Genomic DNA, 20,353 nt, shown 5'->3' with positions numbered 1-20,353 from the left:
ATGTTCCCATAAACAGCTGGGTCGCACCTTAGTTTAAAAGCCTGGCAGTGGGCAGCTGGCGATCGATTCAGGACTCCCCGCTCCTGTTGCCCATGCTGACAAGAGTTTGGGGTGCAGGACCTGCCTTCTTTGTCCAGAGTCCGACCCTCGCTCTGCCTAGACCAGTTCTGTCGACGCAGGTCCGCCGCGGCAGAGGCGAAGACCTTGGGGTGTCTGCCAGCCCCAGCTGCATTTGGAAGCGGGGTTCTTTCTGCACACCAAGCAGGTGCTCTCCCCAAAGCAGCATCTGGATTCCTGCACTGCAGCGGCTTGGACTAGATGGCCCTTGGGGTCCCTTCCAGCTCTGTGGCTCTTCAAGGGCTGATGTGATAGAAGCTGCCTTATCAGCTTGTCGGTCCATCTCGCTAAGGACTGTCCACACCGGTTCTCGGGAACCTGCCCTGCATGCGTCCCTCGGGCTGAATCGGCCCGTGGCTTTGAGGCTGAGAAACGGCTGCTTATCTCGCTGAGAGCAGAGTCCGGTTGCCCAACTTCCTTCGCAAGTACCGGGTGCCTGAGATGAGCCAGAGGAACTCCCAGCCCTGCCGGTGCTTTCTTTCAGGAGTGTGTCTCTGGACACCCTTTGGAAATGTGGTACATACAACCCCCCTGCTTTTTGGCCTCCTCAGCGACTCTTCCCCCAACCGGGCGCCTTGGGACTACAACTCCCATTGGCCCCCACAGCCTGTGTAATATTGGAGCTCCAAAGCTCTGGAGGGTGTCCCATTGAAGAAAGGCTGTTTCTGTGAGTTTTAGCACAAGGGGGAAGTGGAGGAACATTAGCAGTTGCTCTGTGTGGCGGCTGCCGGGCGCCTTGACGAGTCCTGACGTGGCCCCGCGCTATGTTTCCCGCAAACGGTAGCTAGATGCAGTGCTGCTGCTGGCAAGAGTGAGGCCTTGCCGGCCTGTAACGCCTGTGGCTCAGAGATCTGCACATTTGCTGCCGGGCCAAGTTCATAGAATCATAGAACGGTAAGACTCGAACCCACAACCCTGAGATCAATAGCCTCATGCTCCCCTGGACTGAGCTACTCAAGGTGTTACTATTAGTACCCCATAAGTGCCTGTTAACGTTAACAGAGTATCTTTAAATGCTGCTGGGTGGTTTTTATTGATAGTTTTAATATTCCCTGAAAAACCACCTAGCAGTCCCATTGCAATTGAGCGGTATGTAGACTTTGTTAACTGAAACCAAACAGCATTCCATCCGCCTTAAACCATGGCAGATCCTCCCCCCCTCCATCGAGCTCAGGTTTGTCAGCACAGGCTGGCAGCGTCTCTCCTGGTTAACAAACCTGGTAACAAAAGTCGCTCAGAAAGCCTGCAGAGCTGCTGCCAGTCCGTGCAGGCAATACTGAGCAAGGTGGGTACAAGGTGCTGTCTGTATATTTTGTGGCCCCCACAAAAGGAGGGAGGACCATTAGCAGAAAGCGAGTGGCATGAAGAAGGGGTGAGTCAGTCTCACCTTCCGGAGATGGGAGGAGGTTTCTTAAGAGAAAAGGAAGTGGTTGGTTTCGAACTGGTTACCCTAGCGAGCCAACTGCCTTTATTTCATTTTATTTTTGGCTGCTCCGAGTGCCCAGCGAGAGAAGAGGCATCAGGAAGCAAGAGAAAGAGAATCTGGGTAAGTCCGCCCCCGCAGAGAGAGCAAGCTTCTGAGCTCAGCAGAACGCTTCTTCAGCCTGGATGTTAAAATGCAGAGGGAAGCGGGGTTGAGAGAGCGAGGAGGAGAGAGCAAAGATTTTGCCACAGTCTTAAAGGGAGGAAGGTCAGCAGGAGGAAGAAGGCGATGCGGGGAACTGGCTGGGGGCAGAAGGAGGTCGGGTGGGGCAGGGGCAGGGGCCGGGCCCCCTTTCGCCCCAGCAGACCTCCCAGCGCCCTTCTCCAGGTTCACCAAGTGCCTCGGTCTCAAAGAAAGTCCATACAACCCCCAAGCCCAAGTTTTGGAAGAGGGAGGGAGGTTCTATTCCACAAGTGTGTGTGTGTGTGTGTGTGTGTGTGTGTGTCTCTGCCTGACCTACCTCTCAGGGTTGTTGGGAGGATAAAATGGGAAAGAGGGGAATTGCTCAGGCCGCCTCGAGCTCCTGGAAAGGAAGACGACGGGGCACGAATTTAACAAATGGATGAAATGGGTGAAGAGAGACCTGCCCTTTCTGTGCCCCAGAGTCGTCTCCTGACCCCTCCAGCCCTGCTTCCAAAGTGACAGCGACACCCTCTGGCTTTCGAAGTGCCCCCTTTAAGCAGGGCAGCCGCTACAAAGCCTGCCTTTTATTCAGGCTCGAGGTGTGTACGTTGCGTGTGTGTGTGTTCAGGTATTTCTTGTCTGTGCGCTGATCCCCGAGGCTTCGCCTGTCGCTCTGAGCCACTTTCGTGCCAGGAGGAAAACGGGGGTTCCGAGTTAAGGCTGGAAATCCCATCCTCACAATGCGACGGCCGTGCACAGAGGGCGAAAGGCGCAGGATTCACTGGAGGGCGTTAAGCAAAATGCCAAGGCAGCGGGCATCCAGATTTGCCTCTCCAGAGCTGCCTGTGCGATCCGGTGGGCGCGCCCGAGCAGGTGCCAAGGCAGCCGGCTTGCCTCTACTCCTGTGCTCCTCCTCCTCCATCATCAGCTGATGCCTTTGACAAAGTCCTTGCCTGTCTCCTCTCTCCCAGTCCTTCCCTGGCTTCCCCGGGAAGAAGCTGCCTCCCTCCCTCTTTCTTTCTTTCTTTCTTTCTTTCTTTCTTTCTTTCTTTCTTTCTTTCTTTCTTTCTTTTCACAGCTTCTTTTCCGCCTGCCTCCCCTGCAAAGCCCCCCCATGGCCGACTCGCTCCTCAACCACTCTTGGCCGTCTTTCTCCAGGCGATGGATGAAAAGGTGGTCCTTCAAGCGAGGTAACCTGGCTAAAGGGCAACGCCAAGCGGGGTGGGGTGGAGGCTGCCTTTGCAAAGGGCGGCAGAGTGGGGCGGGGGGCGGGTGTGTGCTAGGATTTGCTTTGACCCCCGCCAGCACCCAGGGCTTCCTGCTTCCAGGGAGGAGGAAGGGGCGGCCAGCGAGGGTCCTCCGGCCTCAGGAGACTTCTCTTTGAAGTGGGTTCTGCTGAATGAATCGATGCAACCCCATTAATCAATTGTTGACCTGCTCTGCTATTTCTGCCTCCACGGTTTTAATTAGGGGCGAGGTTGGTTCAACATGCATGCTGCGTGGTTTTTACATTGTTCCCGGAGTTCTACAGTATGCCGTAACCCCGGGGGTAGCGGGTTTGGTATTTCAGGCTGGAAATTGCCATAATAAATAACCGGTGCATAAAATGTGGGTTGGATGTAGCTGGCAGGATTGGGCTGTGCCTGTTGAACCTCCACCTGCCCTGTTCAAAGGACCAGCTGCTTCTGAGGCAGGGGCCAAACTCTCCAGGTAGCCAGGAATCCCTCCTGTGCCTCAACTCCTTTTCCTGGACCCCGTTTTACTCTGACACCCCCAAATCTTGACTCTGTCTTTTGCAAAGGGAGGTGTTGTAGCTCAAGACTCTCTCCCTGGAGAGCCCCGGTGCTGCCAGTCAGTGTTGGCAGCCCTGCGCTCTGGCACCGGTTCAGGGCAGCTTCCCCTGTTCCTGAGCGAACCGATCCTTTTGTCGCTGCCGCGGGGGCCGAAACCTCCAAGGAAAGGCCCAACGCTGGCTGGCAAGAGGCGCTGTTTTTCAGGAAGAAGGTCCCAGGCTCAGGCTCTGATGGCAGCATCTCCACCCCCTGCCTGACCCTCTGCTGTCAGTCAGTGCAGACCAAGGCTCTGACTCCACAGGAGGCAGCTCCCCATGGCCCTATTTAAACCAGCACCTTTTTCAGGGGTGTCCCCTGCCCAAAATCCTGGAGAGCTGCTACCCGGCGCCTGGGCCCTGGGGCAGAGGCCATTCTGCTTCCGTGCTGCAGCCATAGCCTTTTATGGTTCACCGTTGGAGATGGGCAATTTGCAGGATCTGCTTCATGTCCCCAGGAGCTTATTAAGAACATCGGAAGCGTCCTGAAGCAGGATGTTTGTCATGCCAAAGGGGGCCCATGGGGTCCGGCCTGCTGTCCTCGTGATGGCCAGACATGAGTCCCCAGGGGAAGAATGTCCCCAAGGAGGACTGAGCGCAGCAGCAGCAGCAACTCTCACTGCTTGCGATTCCGACCGCCATAGCCAGGCTTATCCTCTGCGAATTTCTCTAATACTTTTCCAAAGGGCCCTGCGGCTGGATCAGGCCACGGGGGCCCCCGCCTAGTCCAGCAGCCTGTCCTCACATGCTCCCAAAGGGAAGCCCCCATAAGCCAGGGCCTGAGAGCAACAGCCTCTTCCCATTCTGGTTCTCCACTGTTCTAAGGTAGGCTGGCTCTGCCCATGGAGGAATCAGAATCACAGAATTGTAGAGACCCTCTGCAATGCAGGAATCTCAGTTAATGCATCCATGACAGATGACCGTCCAACCCACAACCTCTCGAGGGAGACCGTTCCCCCGTCCAACAGCTCTGACTGTCAGAAAGTCCTTCCTGATGTTTAGTTGGAATCTCCTTCCTTGTCACTTGAAGCCACAGGTTCGAGTTTGCTGACTTCCTGCATTTAATGCAGACTTTTGCTCGGAGTCATGAGAACTTGCTTCATTGTAAAGGGGAGGACCACGTCTCAGCCGCATGCTTCTCCTGGGTTCAATCCTCTCTGGGTAGGGCTAGACTGGAGAGCTGCTGCCAGCCGGTGTGGACAGTACACAGCTGGGTGGGGCTGGTGGTCTGAGGACCGCAGCTCCTTCAGGGAGAAACCATCTGGCCTGTCCCTTTCGCCTTCTCGATTCACGCACCCGGCTTCTCTAGAGAGGCTAAGGGTGCCCTGATAGATTCGCACCCCACACTTTCCTCCAAAGGGGCCTATGAAGGAAGGCCAGCCTGGGGAGAGGGGCTGAACGTTGTTCACTGGGGCTCCTGGCTGAATTCGAACGCTGACCTGAGCACGCACACCCATCCCCAGCCATTGCTGAATCGGGTTGTGGACGGGAGGAGAATGGGCCCATTTCCAGTCTGTGGGCTGCATTCCCTTTCCTGGGGCCGCACAGAGAGCCTTGGAGGGCCACATTCTGCCTCGGGGTGCGTGTGCTGAGGATCCCCTTCTGCACTTTTGAGACTGTCCTTTTCCCAAGAAGGCTTCAAAAGCTGAGGCTCTCGTCCTGGTTTCTGTCTGGTTCAGGTTGTTTTTATGCCCGGTTTTATACTGTTGATATAGATGCATCTGTTGTTAAGGATTTTTATTGCTAATTGCTTTGGGATGTCTTTTATGGGAAGTGATTCATAAACCGAAGTAAGCCAACGAGCGGGCCTGGGAGGGTGTTGTTTTCCTGGGTGTGCAGGCCACATCTCGGGAGGCGAAGGGCTCCGAAGGGCTCTGCGCTGGGAGAGCTTTGCAGCCCAGGGACAAGGTGGCAGGAATCTGGGAAAGAGGCAGAACTCCCCATTGAGAGGGGAGGTGGGCAGACGCCCCTTGTGCCTCCCTCCTTCTTCTCTCCCCTCCAGATCCTCCGCATTCTGCAGTGTCTCACTGATGCAATAGCTGTGGGCCGTCCACACAGCTGTTCCGCTTTGCTTCCCCAAGGTTGCCACCCTATTGCTATCCGGGGAGGGGTCAACTCTTGGGCTACACAGCAAAGGAAGCGGGGCACAAAATTAAATTCAGGTTAACTGGAACTCTTGTGGCGTGGTAAGTTTCAGGAAGTCAGCAGCGACAGGGAATGAGAGTCAGAAGAGCCCGCGGGATCAGGCCAAATGTCCCCCCATCCATCCTCGCAGTGGCCGCCCAGAGGCCCCAAAGGGATGAAGCCCAGAAGCAGGACCCCAGCGTGAGAGCATCTCTCCCCCTTCTGAAGTTGCCAGCAAGTGGCGTTCAGACACCTCAAAGCACGGAGGAAGGACGGAGCCAAGTGCAGGAGCCCCAAAACATTTGCAGGAGACAACACCAGTGCCGGATTTACATATAAGCTCAACAAGCTCTAGCATAGGGCCCCACTCTCTTAGGGCCCCCCCCAAAGAAATTTAAAGGGAAAAGAAAGACTGGATGTACATTTCCAAAATGTTAAGATTAAAAAAACAACCTACCTACAGCAACAGTGTTTTGTGTTGTGTAGGCTCCAAGGATGTGAGTCATGGGCCCCGCCTGCTAGCTTGCTCCCTAAATATCACTGCTTTGCTCCTTTCTATATATAGGGTGCCGACATTCTGCATGGACTGGTTGCAGGGCAAGATGTGCCAATGGCTTGCGATACCTGTTGGGTCCATCAATGACCATCTAGCATATATTTAACACACAAAAACAGTGACAATTTGTTGTCGAAAAAAGGACAGCTGGACATATACCTTCAGGAGCTTAGGGCCTCATCCAACCTAAATCCAGCCCTGGACAACGTGGTACTGAACGTTGGGTGGGAAGGGTTGCCTTATTGGGGGGGGGCGGTGCGCACTTCTGTTGAATAGGCTGCTGAGCAGGTTTTGTTTGCAGGGTGATGTCCACTCATTTAAGGAGCGTTCCCCTGCCTCCCATTTGTTTATGGGGAACTTAGAGGACGCAACGGAGAGGCGAGATGATGGGGCAATGGCTGCTGCAAGGCAAGCGATGCCCCGGAGCAACTTCCCCACCGCCCTCCTCGTCACAACCCCCACCCTCCGAAGGACCTTTGGAGGAAGTGGGTTTTCGCTGCGCAAGGCGTCCCCACGTCACCCCTGATTGCACAACCTGAGCTTGCCTGTGAAGCGAAAGATCCAGTAAGGGCCTCCTCCCGCGTCTGGTCTTGATCCAGCGTTTTTTGTTGTCCTTATTTTTACCAATGTTGCCTTTTATTACCTGCCCTCCATCCTAATGCCCTGCAGGCTGTGGCTGGCTTGCGGGAGGTGTCACCAGAGCATTTCATCCTGATTGCCTTGCAGGCTGCCTAGAGCTCTTCCTGTCGATCCGCCGGACGCTTTTCGATGCATTTACTTCCCTGTCGCTTTCTCAGCTGCAAAGGCTTTGCTTCTCTTTGTGCTCACCCGTTTTTAAACAGAGCAGATCTGCTGCCACAATCTGCTGGAAATGTGCAGCTCCGAGGTTCTGGTTTCTTCCTGACTCCCTCTTGAGAAACAACGGCAGTCTGGAGCAAGGACCAGGGTGGGCGCTGTGGTGCAGTGGGTCCGCTCCTTCCTCCTGGGCCGTGTCCAGAAAGTGGTGTCGGAAGATAAGTGTTCAGACCCCTGGGTTCTCACAAATTATGAGGTGCTTCAGGGCTCCATCCTCTCCCCCATGTTTTTTAACATCTCTATGGAGCCACGAGGAGAGATCATCAGGGGGTTTGGGTTGGGTGTTCATCAGTATGTGGATAATACACAGCTCTACATCTCTTGTAAATTGGAACCAGTGAAGGCGGTGAAGTTCCGGTGTGAGCATCTGGAGGCAATTGAAGGATGGATGGCAACTTAATGGATTGAGGTTGAATCCTGACAATACAGAAGTACTGCTTATGGGGAACAGGGGGTGGGTGGGGGATTCGCTGGTTCTGAATGGAGTAACTGTGCCCCTAAAGGATGAGGTGTGCAGCCTGGGGGTCATTACGGACTCACAGCTGTCCATGGAGGCGCAGGTCAATTCTGTGTCCAGGGTGGCTGTCTGCCAGCTCCATTTGAGACCCTACCTGCCTGCTCCCTGTCTGGCCAGAGTGGTACGTATTCTGGTTATCTCCCGCTTGGAGTACTGCCATGTGCTCTACATGGGGCTATCCTTGAAGGTGACTCGGAAACAACAGCTAATCCAGAACATGGCTGCCAGACTGGTGACTGGGAGCGGCCACTGGGACCACACAACACCGGTCCTGAAGGATCTTCACTGGCTCCCAGTGCTTTTCCGAGCACAATTCAAAGTGTTGGTGCTGACCTTGAAAGTCCTAAACGGCCTCAGCCCTGTATCCCTGAAGGAGCGTCTCCACTCTGGACACCGGGGTCCAGCTCCAAGGGCCTTCTGGCGGTTCTCTCATTGCAAAAAGTGAAGCTACAGGGAACCAGGCAGAGGGTCTTCTCGGTGATGGTGTCTCCTAGAGCCATTCAAAAGTGGAACAGGCTCCCTCGGAAGGTGGTGGGGTCTGCTTCTTGGAGTTTTTAAACAGAGGTTGGGGTGGCCACCTGTCAAGGGATGCTTTAGCTGTGAATCCTGCCTTGCCAGGGCTTGGACCTGATGACTCTTGGCGGCTCCCTTTCAACTCTACAGTCCTGTGATTCTACAAAACGGTTTGCCCCAAAAAAACAGGTGCTTATTGGGAGAATTTAGCACTAAAATGCTAATGCATCTTCACAAGGATTTTGCTGCAGAAATGTGGAAAAGAAAAAAGCTGGAGTTTGACAGCTCCTTCCTCCACCTGTTCTGGAGGGACGGGTGAGGCCAGAGGTGAACTGTCTGGCCTTCCTTGATGGAGGAGGGGGGTCTCCCCATCCCCTCCTGCCTCTGGTGCTCCTTCGCTGCCTCTCTCCATGGTACTAACTGGGGACTGCCAAGCAGACCAGACGCGCAGAGGGGCTTGTGTCTGTTGTTGGTGCTGCGTGTGAGAGCGAGCCAACGAGAGCGCCTGGTGTTCTCATCCATGGCAGCCCGCACATTGCCTAAAATGGTCTCCCTGAAGCCTCGGGCGCTTCCTCTCCCCTTGAAGCAGCCGCCCCTCCTGCGCACGGCATGTCCCGGAGCCCACAGGGCCTGATTTATCGAGTGTTGAGGCTGGAGCATCTCCCATCTCTCGGGTGGCGGGGGGGGGGAGGTTCAGGTTTATGGATCAATGCTAGAGAGGGCCTGGGTGAGCCTAGGACAGCACATCTGGGGCTGCAAAACATCCGGGTGTTTCTCTTCTCCCCACCTCTCACTTGAAACAGCAGCAGTTGCAAGCACAGCTGCTCTTCTGTGAACAGAGCTGAGCTGTGGAACTCCCTACCACAGGAAACTCTAAAGAGGAGAGGGCAAATTCATGGTGGATCTCATGCCCCGTACCTTCCTGCTGAAATCCAACAACTTCCCACGCTGCAAGAGTTCCGGGGTGGTTCTTCTTGCCCCCACTTCTGTTTCCTCTCTACTGCGAGTGACAGGGGAGCGGGGAGGGCTGTCAATGGCTACTGGCAACGGATAGTAGGGGAGAAGGGGTCAGGTTCTGCCTCCAGTTAGTGCTGCACTGTGTTTCTCCAAAGGTCTCAGTTCAGACAGGAGCTGTTTGCCCCTCCTCTCGGGTGGGCAGAGGGGAAGAGGACGGCCGGAAGGTTCCCTGCAAGTGGGAAAGCAATAGAGCCACTTGGAGGCTCGCTAGGTGGGGAGGAAGCCGGACAGAGAGGAGGGGGTGTAGGGAAGAGGCTGGCACTGGGAAGCGGCCCCTCTGTAGCAGAAAAGGTGGCCCTTGGCTCTGCCTCCAGTTATGCCTGCTTGGCACAGCAATGGAGTACAGTTGAAGCTCAGAAAGAAAAAAATATGTAGAGGGAGAGACGGTCTGGAACAAAGGTTCTGGAGTCTTAATCTTTGTGACGTGGAGTTTGCAAGCACACTTCGTGGGATGTATGAACTGCCGTGCTTTTCTTAATCCAGGGGTGGCAAATCTCAGTTGCAGGGGCTGAATGCGGCCCCCGGGTTCCTCTTTCTGGCCCACACACCCTTTCCCCATCTTCCTGGAGTGTTTCTGTCCGGTTGGAAAGTGTCCTTGAACATCGAGAATGTCTCTTTCTTGCCCGGATGGAGGACACAAACTCCTTGCTCGGTCGGACGAGGGAGATGCTTTTTCATGGGGGCTGCAGTTAACTCCCTCCTTCCTCTTCAGGGTCTGAGTGCAAGCCGGCAGCGCAGGATTTCCCTGGCAGCCGGACCATCCCGGCCTCGGGTTGCAGCAGCCCAGACACCTTGTCCCCGTCCTTGACCGCGGAGGATGAGGTCTTCTTCGGCAGCATGGCAGAAGAGAGGGTAAGGAAGCACCATGGGATCCGTCCCAGCAGTGGGCTGCGTTGCCTGGGTGAGGAGCCTTGGGCCTGGGAGCAGGATGTGGTCCTTGAAACCCCCTCTGCTGGAGCCGTCGGCCTCCCCTCCAGGCCATGCCTCTTGCCAGCCCTCCTTGAGAGCTTCTGCCTGTCTGAGATGTGCCTCTGGGCTCCAGGGATGTCTCTCATTTGTCCGGACGGAGGGCAGAGCGAGGGGGCAGAAAGCAGCCCGCAGTCAACATCATGGACTGGTTGCAGGCAGAGGAATAGTGAGAGGCACTAGCTGGGGAACTCCCGAGTGAAGAAGGTGGCAAATAAATATAATATTTACTGTGCCCCAGTCTCTGTTGCCTTTCTATCCCTCCAGGGAGCTTGAGGGTGGCAGCACCCTCACAGCACCCCTGCGAGGTAGGCCACTCTGACCCCTCCCTCCCTCTCTCTCGGCAGGAGGACGCCTCCTCTCCAGAACAGGACGCCTCCCCGGGCACGATCCACAGCAGTGCGGAGGACCTCCTCTCGATAGACTCGGCTCTGCAGGGCTCAGAGTATTACAAGGACTTGGGACTCTCCTGGCCGCCCATGGAGGCTGCTGCTGCTGGCGGTGTGGCTTCCACAGCGGCCTTGTCCCTCGAACGGACATCCCGGGGGGCCGCCGGCTGCTGCACATTGGCTGAGAGGCCCAGGGGCCACGGTGGGGTTCTTCCCCAGGCCCCTTGCCCCTGTGGCCCCGAGGGGCAGGCCAGCTTGGACGTGACACCTCACTACCTGGATGCGGACTGTGCCTGCTCGTGCGGAGCCGGGGCCCGGGGGGCCTTCTCCGGGGAGGAGTCGGGAGCCGCCTTGGAGGGCACGGAAGCATTTCCCATTTTGGCCCGGTCCATGTCCACCTCTCGGAGGCACAGCTGGGAGGCGCCCTTGTCTCCGACGGACGGCCAGCGCAGGTGAGTCTGGCTAGGGTCATTCCAAAGAGCCCCTTCTCCATACCAGCTGGTGAGGCCTTGATGGGGGTGGCACCGCCAGGGGCAGCCCAGTTGACTTGCAACAGGGCCTTTTTGGTAGTGGCTCCCCAAGTGTGAAATTGTCCTCTACAGCGAGGCCTGAAGGAGCCATTCAGCGGGTCGGAAGAGTTGGGGGAAAGCCACCCCTACTGGAGCCTTCTGCTCAGGGACACACTCTGCGTGTGTTCAGATGAATAGGCTTGCCTGGGCCGAGCCTTTGGCTCTGCCGGGTGTTTCTTTTTTCCATGAGATTTTCTGGGGCAGCCTTGACAAAGGAGACGGTCTCTGTTCTTTCTCTCTCTCTCCCCAACTCTCTCTGACCTGCTGTCAAGTTGCTGCTTCTCATCACCCTCAAGAGCCTCGCGGACGCTGTGCGGTTGTGGGAAAATAGCTCCACTCAGACAAAAAATAAACAGTGGAAGGGGGGCGGGAAGAAGCCTCCTCTTTCCATGGTTTCGCATCTGCTTGGAAACAGGCCCGCTGAAGTTAATGGGCCTAAGTTAGTCATCTCTCCATGGAAGTCAATGGGTCTGCTCTGTGTCAGTGGGTCTACAGCCCCGTCTCCCTGGCCTCGCAGCCAGGCTGGTGCAAGCAAGCCCTCATCCAGGCTTCCTTCTGGTGGAGAAGGAAGAACGTGGGGAATCACAGAAGTGCAGAATTGGAAAGGGACCGCAAGCGCCGTCTCGTCCTGGGCAATGCAGGGATCTTTTGCCCGACGTGGGGATCAGACCCACGACCCTGGGAGGCGGTTTGGCTCTTTCTGGGCTCGACTCTTTTAACCTAAGGCAGTTGGCTTGAAGGAGGAGGGGAGGCTGGACAGCTGCTGCATCCTGGTGGGGTGCTGAGCTTGCAGCTGGGAAATGGGGATCCCTGATGGCGGCCGAGCCCCTCATGATCTCCCCATCTGTGAGCATAAGGAGGGCAATGATCCACCCTGTGCATCATCACAGCAGTCAACCCGATGCCTTGACACGAAGCCCGCAAGGAGGACAGGAGAGCCTCTGTGAAACCTCCCCTCCTGTGGTTTCCAGAGTTTGTTATCCAGAAGCATGAACTGCGGAAGGCAGAGCCATTTCCACGAACGCGTCCCTTCCTCTTATAGCCACCTGAGAAAAGGCGACATGGCAGGAGTTTATAAAATTATGCGAGGCATGTAGAAAGTGGAGGCAGGTCCGTCTCCTCCCTCTCAGAGGCGCACCTGGGCTCCTTAAGCAAGGAGCTGTATTGGCGCCTCCAAAGTTGAGAAAGACCGGAAACTCAAAAAGTTTGCTTTTGGCACCTTTCGCACTCCGCCAGTGACTTCCTCCGCAGCCATTGGAGTCTCCTCCTCCTCCACTGTTGGTCCATCTGCCTGACTTTCTTGTATCCATCCTTGGAGTGGAGAGGTGAGGTTTTTGTGCCACACTCCTGGGCCTGTGCTCTGGGGGGGCTGGCAACCTGTTCAACCTCCGGTATAGCCCTTGTTCCCTCTCTTGTAACACTTGTGAAGGTGAATTTTGGAAGGTTAAGAAAGCACTTCTTCATGCAGCGCGGAGCCAAACCACGGAACTCCCTGCCGCAGGAATGCAAGGAAGGCCAGCACCTTAGCTTTTTAAAAAGGATGGGACAAATTCCTGGAGGAGGAGAGGGCTAGTGATGGCCGCTAGCCAGGACAGCTCTGAATATCAGTTGGAGGGGAGAGTTGCTCTTGCGCTTTAGCTGGGAATGGGGGCATCTGGTCAGCCGTTGTGAGGACGGGCTGCTGGGCTAAATGGGCCCCTGGCCTGATCCAGCAGCCTCTCCAATGCTCCAGTTGGCCACCCCTGCCTATACCGTTACTGAGCTCTTGCCTTGCCACGGCATGTGCCCTTGAGTCAGCTGCCTTGGGTGACGGCCTGCATATTCTGCCAAGTGCCCCCAGTTTGCTCCGGTGACCCCAGGCCTCACAAAGCCTGCTTGGCTCCCGTTTCTCGTTCCTGAAGTGACGCCGCTTGAAAGCCATCTCATTTAGGGTGCCAAGCACCAGCGACAGAGACAGAGACAACTTTTGGGCTTTAAAACCTGCCCTGCCACTTCTGCAGAGTGGAAATGTTGGCAGGGCCTGCAAAGGAGAATTAAAAATACATTTTGTTCCGCGGGGCTACGGAGCTGGTGCCAGGCGGCCACCCTTTTTAAGGCTGCGGCTGAGCAGATCTCTCGCGGGGAGATTTCCCTCCCCTGCGGCTCCGAAGGGGCACTATTGATCGGCCAGGAGAGAGAGAGGGGCTATTTTTAACTCTCCCCTCCTTATAAGGTGCCAGGGCAGGGTGGGGGAAGCAATCTCCGTTGGCGATCTTGGCAGGGCTCTCTTGTCGAAAAGGGGCAGGAGCGGTGCTGCTTGTGTCTCAGGCCTGGCAGACGGGGCAACACTGGTGGCAACCTGAGCCAAACTTGCACATAGATGATTTTTAATTTTATTTTTGCAAGGGGGCTGGAACCCCTCCCTGCCCCACATCTGACCAGCCCTCACCAGCGAGCACAAAGGGGTAGAAGTATCCGTACATTTCCTTCTGCCAGTTTCTGTCAAGCTCCCTGCATTTCTTTATAATTCTTTATAAATCCTCATTTTAGGGCAGATTCTGCCAATAAGCACTTTCTTTGGTGACTGTACACGAGATTTGCAAGCGATCCCTCCTCCTCTAATGCATTGTTGTGCATTGTTTTCCACTAACAATGTGTTCATTTCCATGCCAGCTTCCCTCTTTAATATGCCCGTTTTCCACAAAAGGTTCTCTGCTTGGAAAAACGGCCTCGCAGGTTTCAGAGGAGTGCGGACTGTAGAGGGAGTCCAGCATTTTGGTCCTCATGGTGTTCTGGAAAGAGTGGATTTGATCATCCCGGCTTTAAATGCGAACCGGGTCGGATTCCTCCCTCATCCCTCACCGGTACTACTTCTCCAGCATTAGAGAACGACTGAAATTGACCATGCCCATTGATTTCAAAGAGGGCTTTGCCTCCCTGGCTGCCGAGTCTGAAATTTCAAGGGGGAAACTTGAGCAAGGAGCTGTAAGGGGTGGGAAGAGTCAGGGCCTGATTCGTCTTAGGACTTGTCACTTCTCCCAGGGAACCTCTGACTAGGATGGCTTCAGAAACAGAGGATGAGACAAACCCAAGGAGGACATCTATGACTCCTAACTGCAGAGTTTCTCTCGTTGTGACGCGCTGCCGCCAAACCTCTCCTTCCCCCAAACAACCAGGTTCAGCCTGGACGCCTCTGAAATGGGAAGCGACGCAGAGCAGGAGGAGGACGAAAAGGAGAAGCCGCCTCCCGATCCACCACATGCGCCTCTAGCGGGACTAGCAGCTTGGAGCGGCGTCGGCAGCAGCGGCAGCACAGTGATCAAAGTGGAGATCGAGCCCTTGCGCCTGGACCTGGGCCTCGTCCAGAAGCCCGGCAAAGACGTGAGTCGCCTTAGGTGGTAGAGATAACGCAGAGACTTATCTGGCGTACGAGACGAGGTTCCGGGTATTAAATAATTAATATAATACTATTTTGCAGCATGACGTTTTCTCTGGAAAGGGATTCAACCAGATTTGTGGTTTGGGGATGGTTTTGGAATAGGATTCAAAGCCCTACAGGCCCTTCATGCTAACAGAATATCCTTCCTCCCTCCCTCCTCCTCTTCCTTTGCTTTTCCCAGGGTTTCAGCAGTGGTGGAGGGAAGCGGTTGAGGTCCAAGTCTGTCCCGGCCCCCTGCGATGGCGCCTCCTCCTTGCGCATGTCCCGCAGCCTGGAGGTCTCGCTTCCGGTCACCATGGGTCAGTGGTCCTTGTGGGACATGGTCTTGATTGCATGCAGGCACAGTGACAGGAGGGGGAGGGGGCTTCTTGTCCAGCCCCAAATTTGGTGGGAGGACTCATTTATGCAGGCTGATGGGTCCAGACCCAAAGAAAGGGAACTCTCCGTTTTTCCTTAGAAGTTGTTTTTGGAAGAGAGGTTCTCCCAGGCTTCTCCCTACGGTGAAACCATCCAAGGGAGTCTATAGGCCTTGAGCTGGAATTCTTGGCCCCTTCTGGAAACTGCTGCTATTTCATTTCATTTATTTCATTTATATAACGCACCTCTATCCAAGGACCACAGGGCGGTTTGCAGTATGAAAACACCAAACCGTGTTTGTGGATGAGGATGCAAATCACACAGCGGCAAATTTGGCTTGATTGATCAAAGCTGCTTTGGCCATCTGGCGCAATGACCCCATTCCCGCACCTATCCCACCCCAAAAATATATCAGCCTCCCTCTCTCTTTTGCCAAGAAGATGCAGAGGAAAATGTGGGGGTGATAGCACTTTGCTCCGGTGCCGTGTTGTTTTAACTTCCCTGTGCAAGTAAGTCAGAATGGAGGCTCAAGAAGCGCGAGACGTCGGCTAATCCACATGCCTCCCCACCCCACAAACTTCCATGCAGACAAATCAGGATGTGGGGCTGTTGTGGTTTTGTTTTTTTAAAACCCAAAGGCTGATCGTTTTACAATGTGATCAATTTATCCATCTTTTCAAATAATAAGTACCATACTTTTCTGTGTACAAGACTAGGTTTTTTCTTTAAAAACTATGCTAAAAAGTGGGGGTCGTCTTATACATGGATAGTGCATAGGGTGGAGGAATGATTGGCTGCTGCCGCGGCTGTCAGTGGCTATTGGGCGTGTTATTGGCAGCTTCTGCTGGCAAGGGGACAGATGAGAGGCGGATTTTTTAACATGTGCGGGTGAGTGATTTTCAGCAACCCCCCCCCCCAAATATACACGGAAAAGTACAGTGAATAAATGTTGCTGCTTCTGGTGTTGCGTTTCAGGGATAGCGCCCCCGGTGCTGGAGCTGATTGAAAAGGACCAGGTAGCCCCGGAGCAAGTGTAAGTGTCCTCTGCCCTTTGCCCTCAATTCACACACCCCACAGACTCTGAGGATGCCCCCCAAACACTTCCACCACCGTCTGCTCTGAAGCGCTGCGTAGTGCGGAACTGGAGAGCCCCCTCCCGCAAGGACCCAGGTCCGTTTGAAACGGAGCTGTGAGGAATCTCCTGCTGGGAAAATTGGCCTGGTGTATTTTATTTACACCATAGAATTGCAGAATTGAAAAGGGACCATGGGGGGTCATTTAATACAACCCCCTGCAGTGCAGGGATTTTTTTTGCACTTGAACCCACAACCCTGAGATGAGGGCCTCATGCTCTACCAACTGAGCTGCCCATGGGTCCCAGGAAAAGATTCAGGGCTGTGGGCATAGCTGCACCCCTGACGAAGGCGGGGAGGGGGGCAGATGGACATGACACGGGCATCAATTCTTGCCTCAAACCGCCCCGCCTTTGTCTCTAACGTTATCCCTTCTCTCAACAACAGGCTGATGGTGCAACAGGTGCTGAAGGAACTGACTCAGTACCACGGGTAAGTCTTGGGGATTGTGGGAATGAACCATCATCTCAGAGTGGGACAGGGGGGTGGCTGAAGGCCCCAGCTTCTGAGCCCCTGGGCTGAGCCTGCTCCCTGAAGCATCTCTGTTTCGTAGCCACTATTTTGACGCTAAGCTCAGAGGAGCCACAGACACACACCTTCCTCCTGACATATTTCCATGCCTGGCTCCCGTTCCAGGGCGAAGCACGGGCTGTGCGCCCCCGAAGGCAACGGCGAAGCCCCGCAGAACCTGACCTGGTTCGAGTTCCTGTCTAACGAGTGAGTGAGCCATTCTAGCGAGGGTGGGGGCAGCGTGCTCCAAAGATGTAAGGAATTAATTTAATAAAGCTCACATGAGCCCCCTGAACCACCCTCCGCTCTTTCTTTCCCCACCCAGGACTGAAGACAGCGGGAAGAGCGACAAGGCCGAGAGAGGGACCAAGGTGAGGCGCCGCTTGAGCAACCTCCGCAACCGGGTCACAGGATCGTGGCAGAAGGAGAAGGTGAGGGGCAGAGCTGGGGGGAAGTTTGGGTGGTCTTTGCTGGTTGGCTCGGGAGGGAGAGCTCTCTCCTGCTCCACCCCCAACCAGTGGAGGTGGGTGCCCACGGGAGATTTGTGGGGTGGGAAGCAGGGAGCCTGGAAAGGAGCCAGAGGTAGGGAGAGGCGGAGCTAAGGCTTCCCCAAAGGGCAGTGGCGGCTGGTCCCAGAAAGGAGGCGGAGCCAGAGGCAGGGAGAGGCGGAGCTAAGGCTTCCCCAAAGGGCAGTGGCGGCTGGTCCCAGAAAGGAGGCGGAGCCAGAGGCAGGGAGAGGCGGAGCTAAGGCTTCCCCAAAGGGCAGTGGCGGCTGGTCCCAGAAAGGAGGCGGAGCCAGAGGCAGGGAGAGGCGGAGCTAAGGCTTCCCCAAAGGGCAGTGGTGGCTGGTGCCCAGAAAGGAGGCGGAGCCAGAGGCAGGGAGAGGCGGAGCTAAGGCGTCCCCAAAGGGCAGTGGCGGCTGGTCCCAGAAAGGAGGCGGAGCCAGAGGCAGGGAGAGGCGGAGCTAAGGCTTCCCCAAAGGGCAGTGGTGGCTGGTGCCCAGAAAGGAGGCGGAGCCAGAGGCAGGGAGAGGCGGAGCTAAGGCTTCCCAAAGGGCAGTGGTGGCTGGTCCCAGAAAGGAGGCGGAGCCAGAGGCAGGGAGAGGCGGAGCTAAGGTGTCCCCAAAGGGCAGTGGTGGCTGGTGCCCAGAAAGGAGGCGGAGCCAGAGGCAGGGAGAGGCGGAGCTAAGGCTTCCCCATAGGGCAGTGGTGGCTGGTCCCAGAAAGGAGGCGGAGCCAGAGGCAGGGAGAGGCGGAGCTAAGGCTTCCCCCAAGGGCAGTGGTGGCTGGTGCCCAGAAAGGAGGCGGAGCCAGAGGCAGGGAGAGGCGGAGCTAAGGCTTCCCCATAGGGCAGTGGTGGCTGGTCCCAGAAAGGAGGCGGAGCCAGAGGCAGGGAGAGGCGGAGCTAAGGCTTCCCCCAAGGGCAGTGGCGGTTGGTGCCCATGAAGGAGGCGGAGCCAGAGGCAGGGAGAGGCGGAGCTAAGGCTTCCCCAAAGGGCAGTGGCGGCTGGTGCCCAGAAAGGAGGCGGAGCCAGAGGCAGGGAGAGGCGGAGCTAAGGCTTCCCCAAAGGGCAGTGGCGGCTGGTCCCAGAAAGGAGGCGGAGCCAGAGGCAGGGAGAGGCGGAGCTAAGGTGTCCCCAAAGGGCAGTGGTGGCTGGTGCCCAGAAAGGAGGCGGAGCCAGAGGCAGGGAGAGGCGGAGCTAAGGCTTCCCCATAGGGCAGTGGTGGCTGGTCCCAGAAAGGAGGCGGAGCCAGAGGCAGGGAGAGGCGGAGCTAAGGCTTCCCCCAAGGGCAGTGGTGGCTGGTGCCCAGAAAGGAGGCGGAGCCAGAGGCAGGGAGAGGCGGAGCTAAGGCTTCCCCATAGGGCAGTGGTGGCTGGTCCCAGAAAGGAGGCGGAGCCAGAGGCAGGGAGAGGCGGAGCTAAGGCTTCCCCAAAGGGCAGTGGCGGCTGGTCCCAGAAAGGAGGCGGAGCCAGAGGCAGGGAGAGGCGGAGCTAAGGTGTCCCCAAAGGGCAGTGGTGGCTGGTCCCAGAAAGGAGGCGGAGCCAGAGGCAGGGAGAGGCGGAGCTAAGGTGTCCCCAAAGGGCAGTGGTGGCTGGTGCCCAGAAAGGAGGCGGAGCCAGAGGCAGGGAGAGGCGGAGCTAAGGCTTCCCCATAGGGCAGTGGTGGCTGGTCCCAGAAAGGAGGCGGAGCCAGAGGCAGGGAGAGGCGGAGCTAAGGCTTCCCCCAAGGGCAGTGGTGGCTGGTGCCCAGAAAGGAGGCGGAGCCAGAGGCAGGGAGAGGCGGAGCTAAGGCTTCCCCATAGGGCAGTGGTGGCTGGTCCCAGAAAGGAGGCGGAGCCAGAGGCAGGGAGAGGCGGAGCTAAGGCTTCCCCATAGGGCAGTGGCGGTTGGTGCCCATGAAGGAGGCGGAGCCAGAGACAAGGAGAGGCGGGAGCTAAGGCTTCCCTGAAAGGCAGTGGTGGCAGGTGCCCATTGGGAAAGCAGGGAGCCCCGAAGGGAGGTGAAGCTAGAAACAACAAGAGGTGGAGCTAAGACTTTCCCAAAGGGCAGTAGCGGTTGGTTCCCATTGGAGCCTGGGAAGGAGGCGGAGCCAGAGGCAATGAGAGGTGGAGCCAACTAATTCTAGCTTTGCCCCCCCCCTTCTTGAGTTCTGCAAGGGGCAGCAATGAGCTGGAGGAGGAGGGTCACCTTCTTGACCAGTTGTAAGCAAGGAGGCGGGCAGGCTGAGAGGTGCGGAGGGCCACCTCCGGCCCCTGGACCTGAGCTTGCCTGCGTTTGGCCCAGGTGGTTCCCACGGTCTGAATTCTCCGCTCTTCTTTTCAGGGTAAGAGCAAAGGCCGCGAGAAGGAGGCGGTGGAGGTGAAGGAGCGGCCGCGGGCACTGCATGGGCATGAGCTGACACCAGGCGCCTTCTCGGCCGCCGCCTGCTGCTCCCTTTGCGGCAAGAGCCTGCTGAACAAAGCGGGGCTGCAGTGCTTGAGTGAGTAGTGGTCCCCCAAGGTCACCGGGGGCTCCCCTGGCCCACGCACGCCTGCTTGGCGGGGCGGGTGGGTCCCGGGCACCGTTACACCCTGGCTTGGCACCTGCTCCCTGCAAACTCCTCTCCCTCTTCCCAGCCATGGGCAGAACTGCTTTTGGACAAAGCTGTGAGTTTTGGAGCCGATCGGAAATAGGTTTGGGTATCGATTGCTCTGTTTTGCGGGGCGGCACGGAAAGCGGCACAAAACAGCGCCAAACCCAGCACACACAACCCTGGCACCGATTTGGAGCCAGGTTGGGTTTGGGGGCCATTTGCTTGTGGCCCCAGTTTGAGTGTCAATCACTCGGCTTTTGGTGGGGAGGCGGCACAAAATGTGGGGTTGGCAGTACAAAACCGGCACAAAAATTTGGCGCCTGTTTGGAGTCCATCAGAGGACCGGCATTAATTAACTTGTGACCCCGATTTGCTGCGCCAATTTCTCCATTTGGAGGGGAGGCACGAGAAATGCAAGGTTTTCAGCACAAAACGGGCATAGAATTCTGCCCGAAATTTCGGGGTTAACGCAACTGGCAGCCATTGAAATATTGCCTTACCATCAGGGTGGATTTGATTCACGATTTAAAGTCAGTAAGAGTTGATTTAAATCACTTTTTTTTACAGAAAGACTCACCCTTGCTGGTATAATTTTAATATTTACAACCAGATGCAGGTTTCATTTTTGGAATAATAAATTTCCAGAGTAGTTTTTACAGTCATATCAAAAATTACTGATTTGGTTCTACTATTAGAAATACATTTGACGGATAATTATGAAATTGTGGTGAGGTTTAATAAGTTAACTGTTTATATTTGGACAACTTTTCTGCTGTACTTTATTTTCTTAGTAACAATTCAAACA

General features: G+C 56.0%; 1 protein-coding gene across 3 annotated transcripts in view; it reads left to right on the top strand.

Annotated features, from left to right (window-relative positions):
* Positions 1-1,477: 1,477 nt before the first annotated feature.
* ARHGEF18 (Rho/Rac guanine nucleotide exchange factor 18) overlaps positions 1,478-20,353 on the top strand; it is a 52,359-nt gene continuing 33,483 nt past the window's right edge. The window contains exons 1-10 of one of the 3 annotated variants that reach the window (XM_083421359.1): positions 1,478-1,663; positions 9,846-9,985; positions 10,447-10,940; positions 14,213-14,417; positions 14,657-14,774; positions 15,808-15,865; positions 16,353-16,397; positions 16,602-16,682; positions 16,801-16,906; positions 19,299-19,455. In XM_083421359.1, coding sequence (XP_083277485.1) covers positions 9,971-9,985; positions 10,447-10,940; positions 14,213-14,417; positions 14,657-14,774; positions 15,808-15,865; positions 16,353-16,397; positions 16,602-16,682; positions 16,801-16,906; positions 19,299-19,455 — 1,279 coding nt within the window. In that variant the 5' untranslated portion in view covers positions 1,478-1,663; positions 9,846-9,970. Of the gene's footprint in view, positions 1,664-2,065; positions 2,914-9,845; positions 9,986-10,446; positions 10,941-14,212; positions 14,418-14,656; positions 14,775-15,807; positions 15,866-16,352; positions 16,398-16,601; positions 16,683-16,800; positions 16,908-19,298; positions 19,456-20,353 lie in introns of those variants that run through there. The other 2 variants (XM_083421358.1, XM_083421357.1) reach the window with 2 other exon arrangements.

This window comes from Podarcis tiliguerta, assembly GCF_965153285.1.
Source record: "Podarcis tiliguerta genome assembly, chromosome: 18".
Classification (NCBI taxonomy): Eukaryota; Metazoa; Chordata; class Lepidosauria; order Squamata; family Lacertidae; genus Podarcis; species Podarcis tiliguerta.
This window is presented reverse-complemented; position numbering and strand designations above follow the sequence as displayed.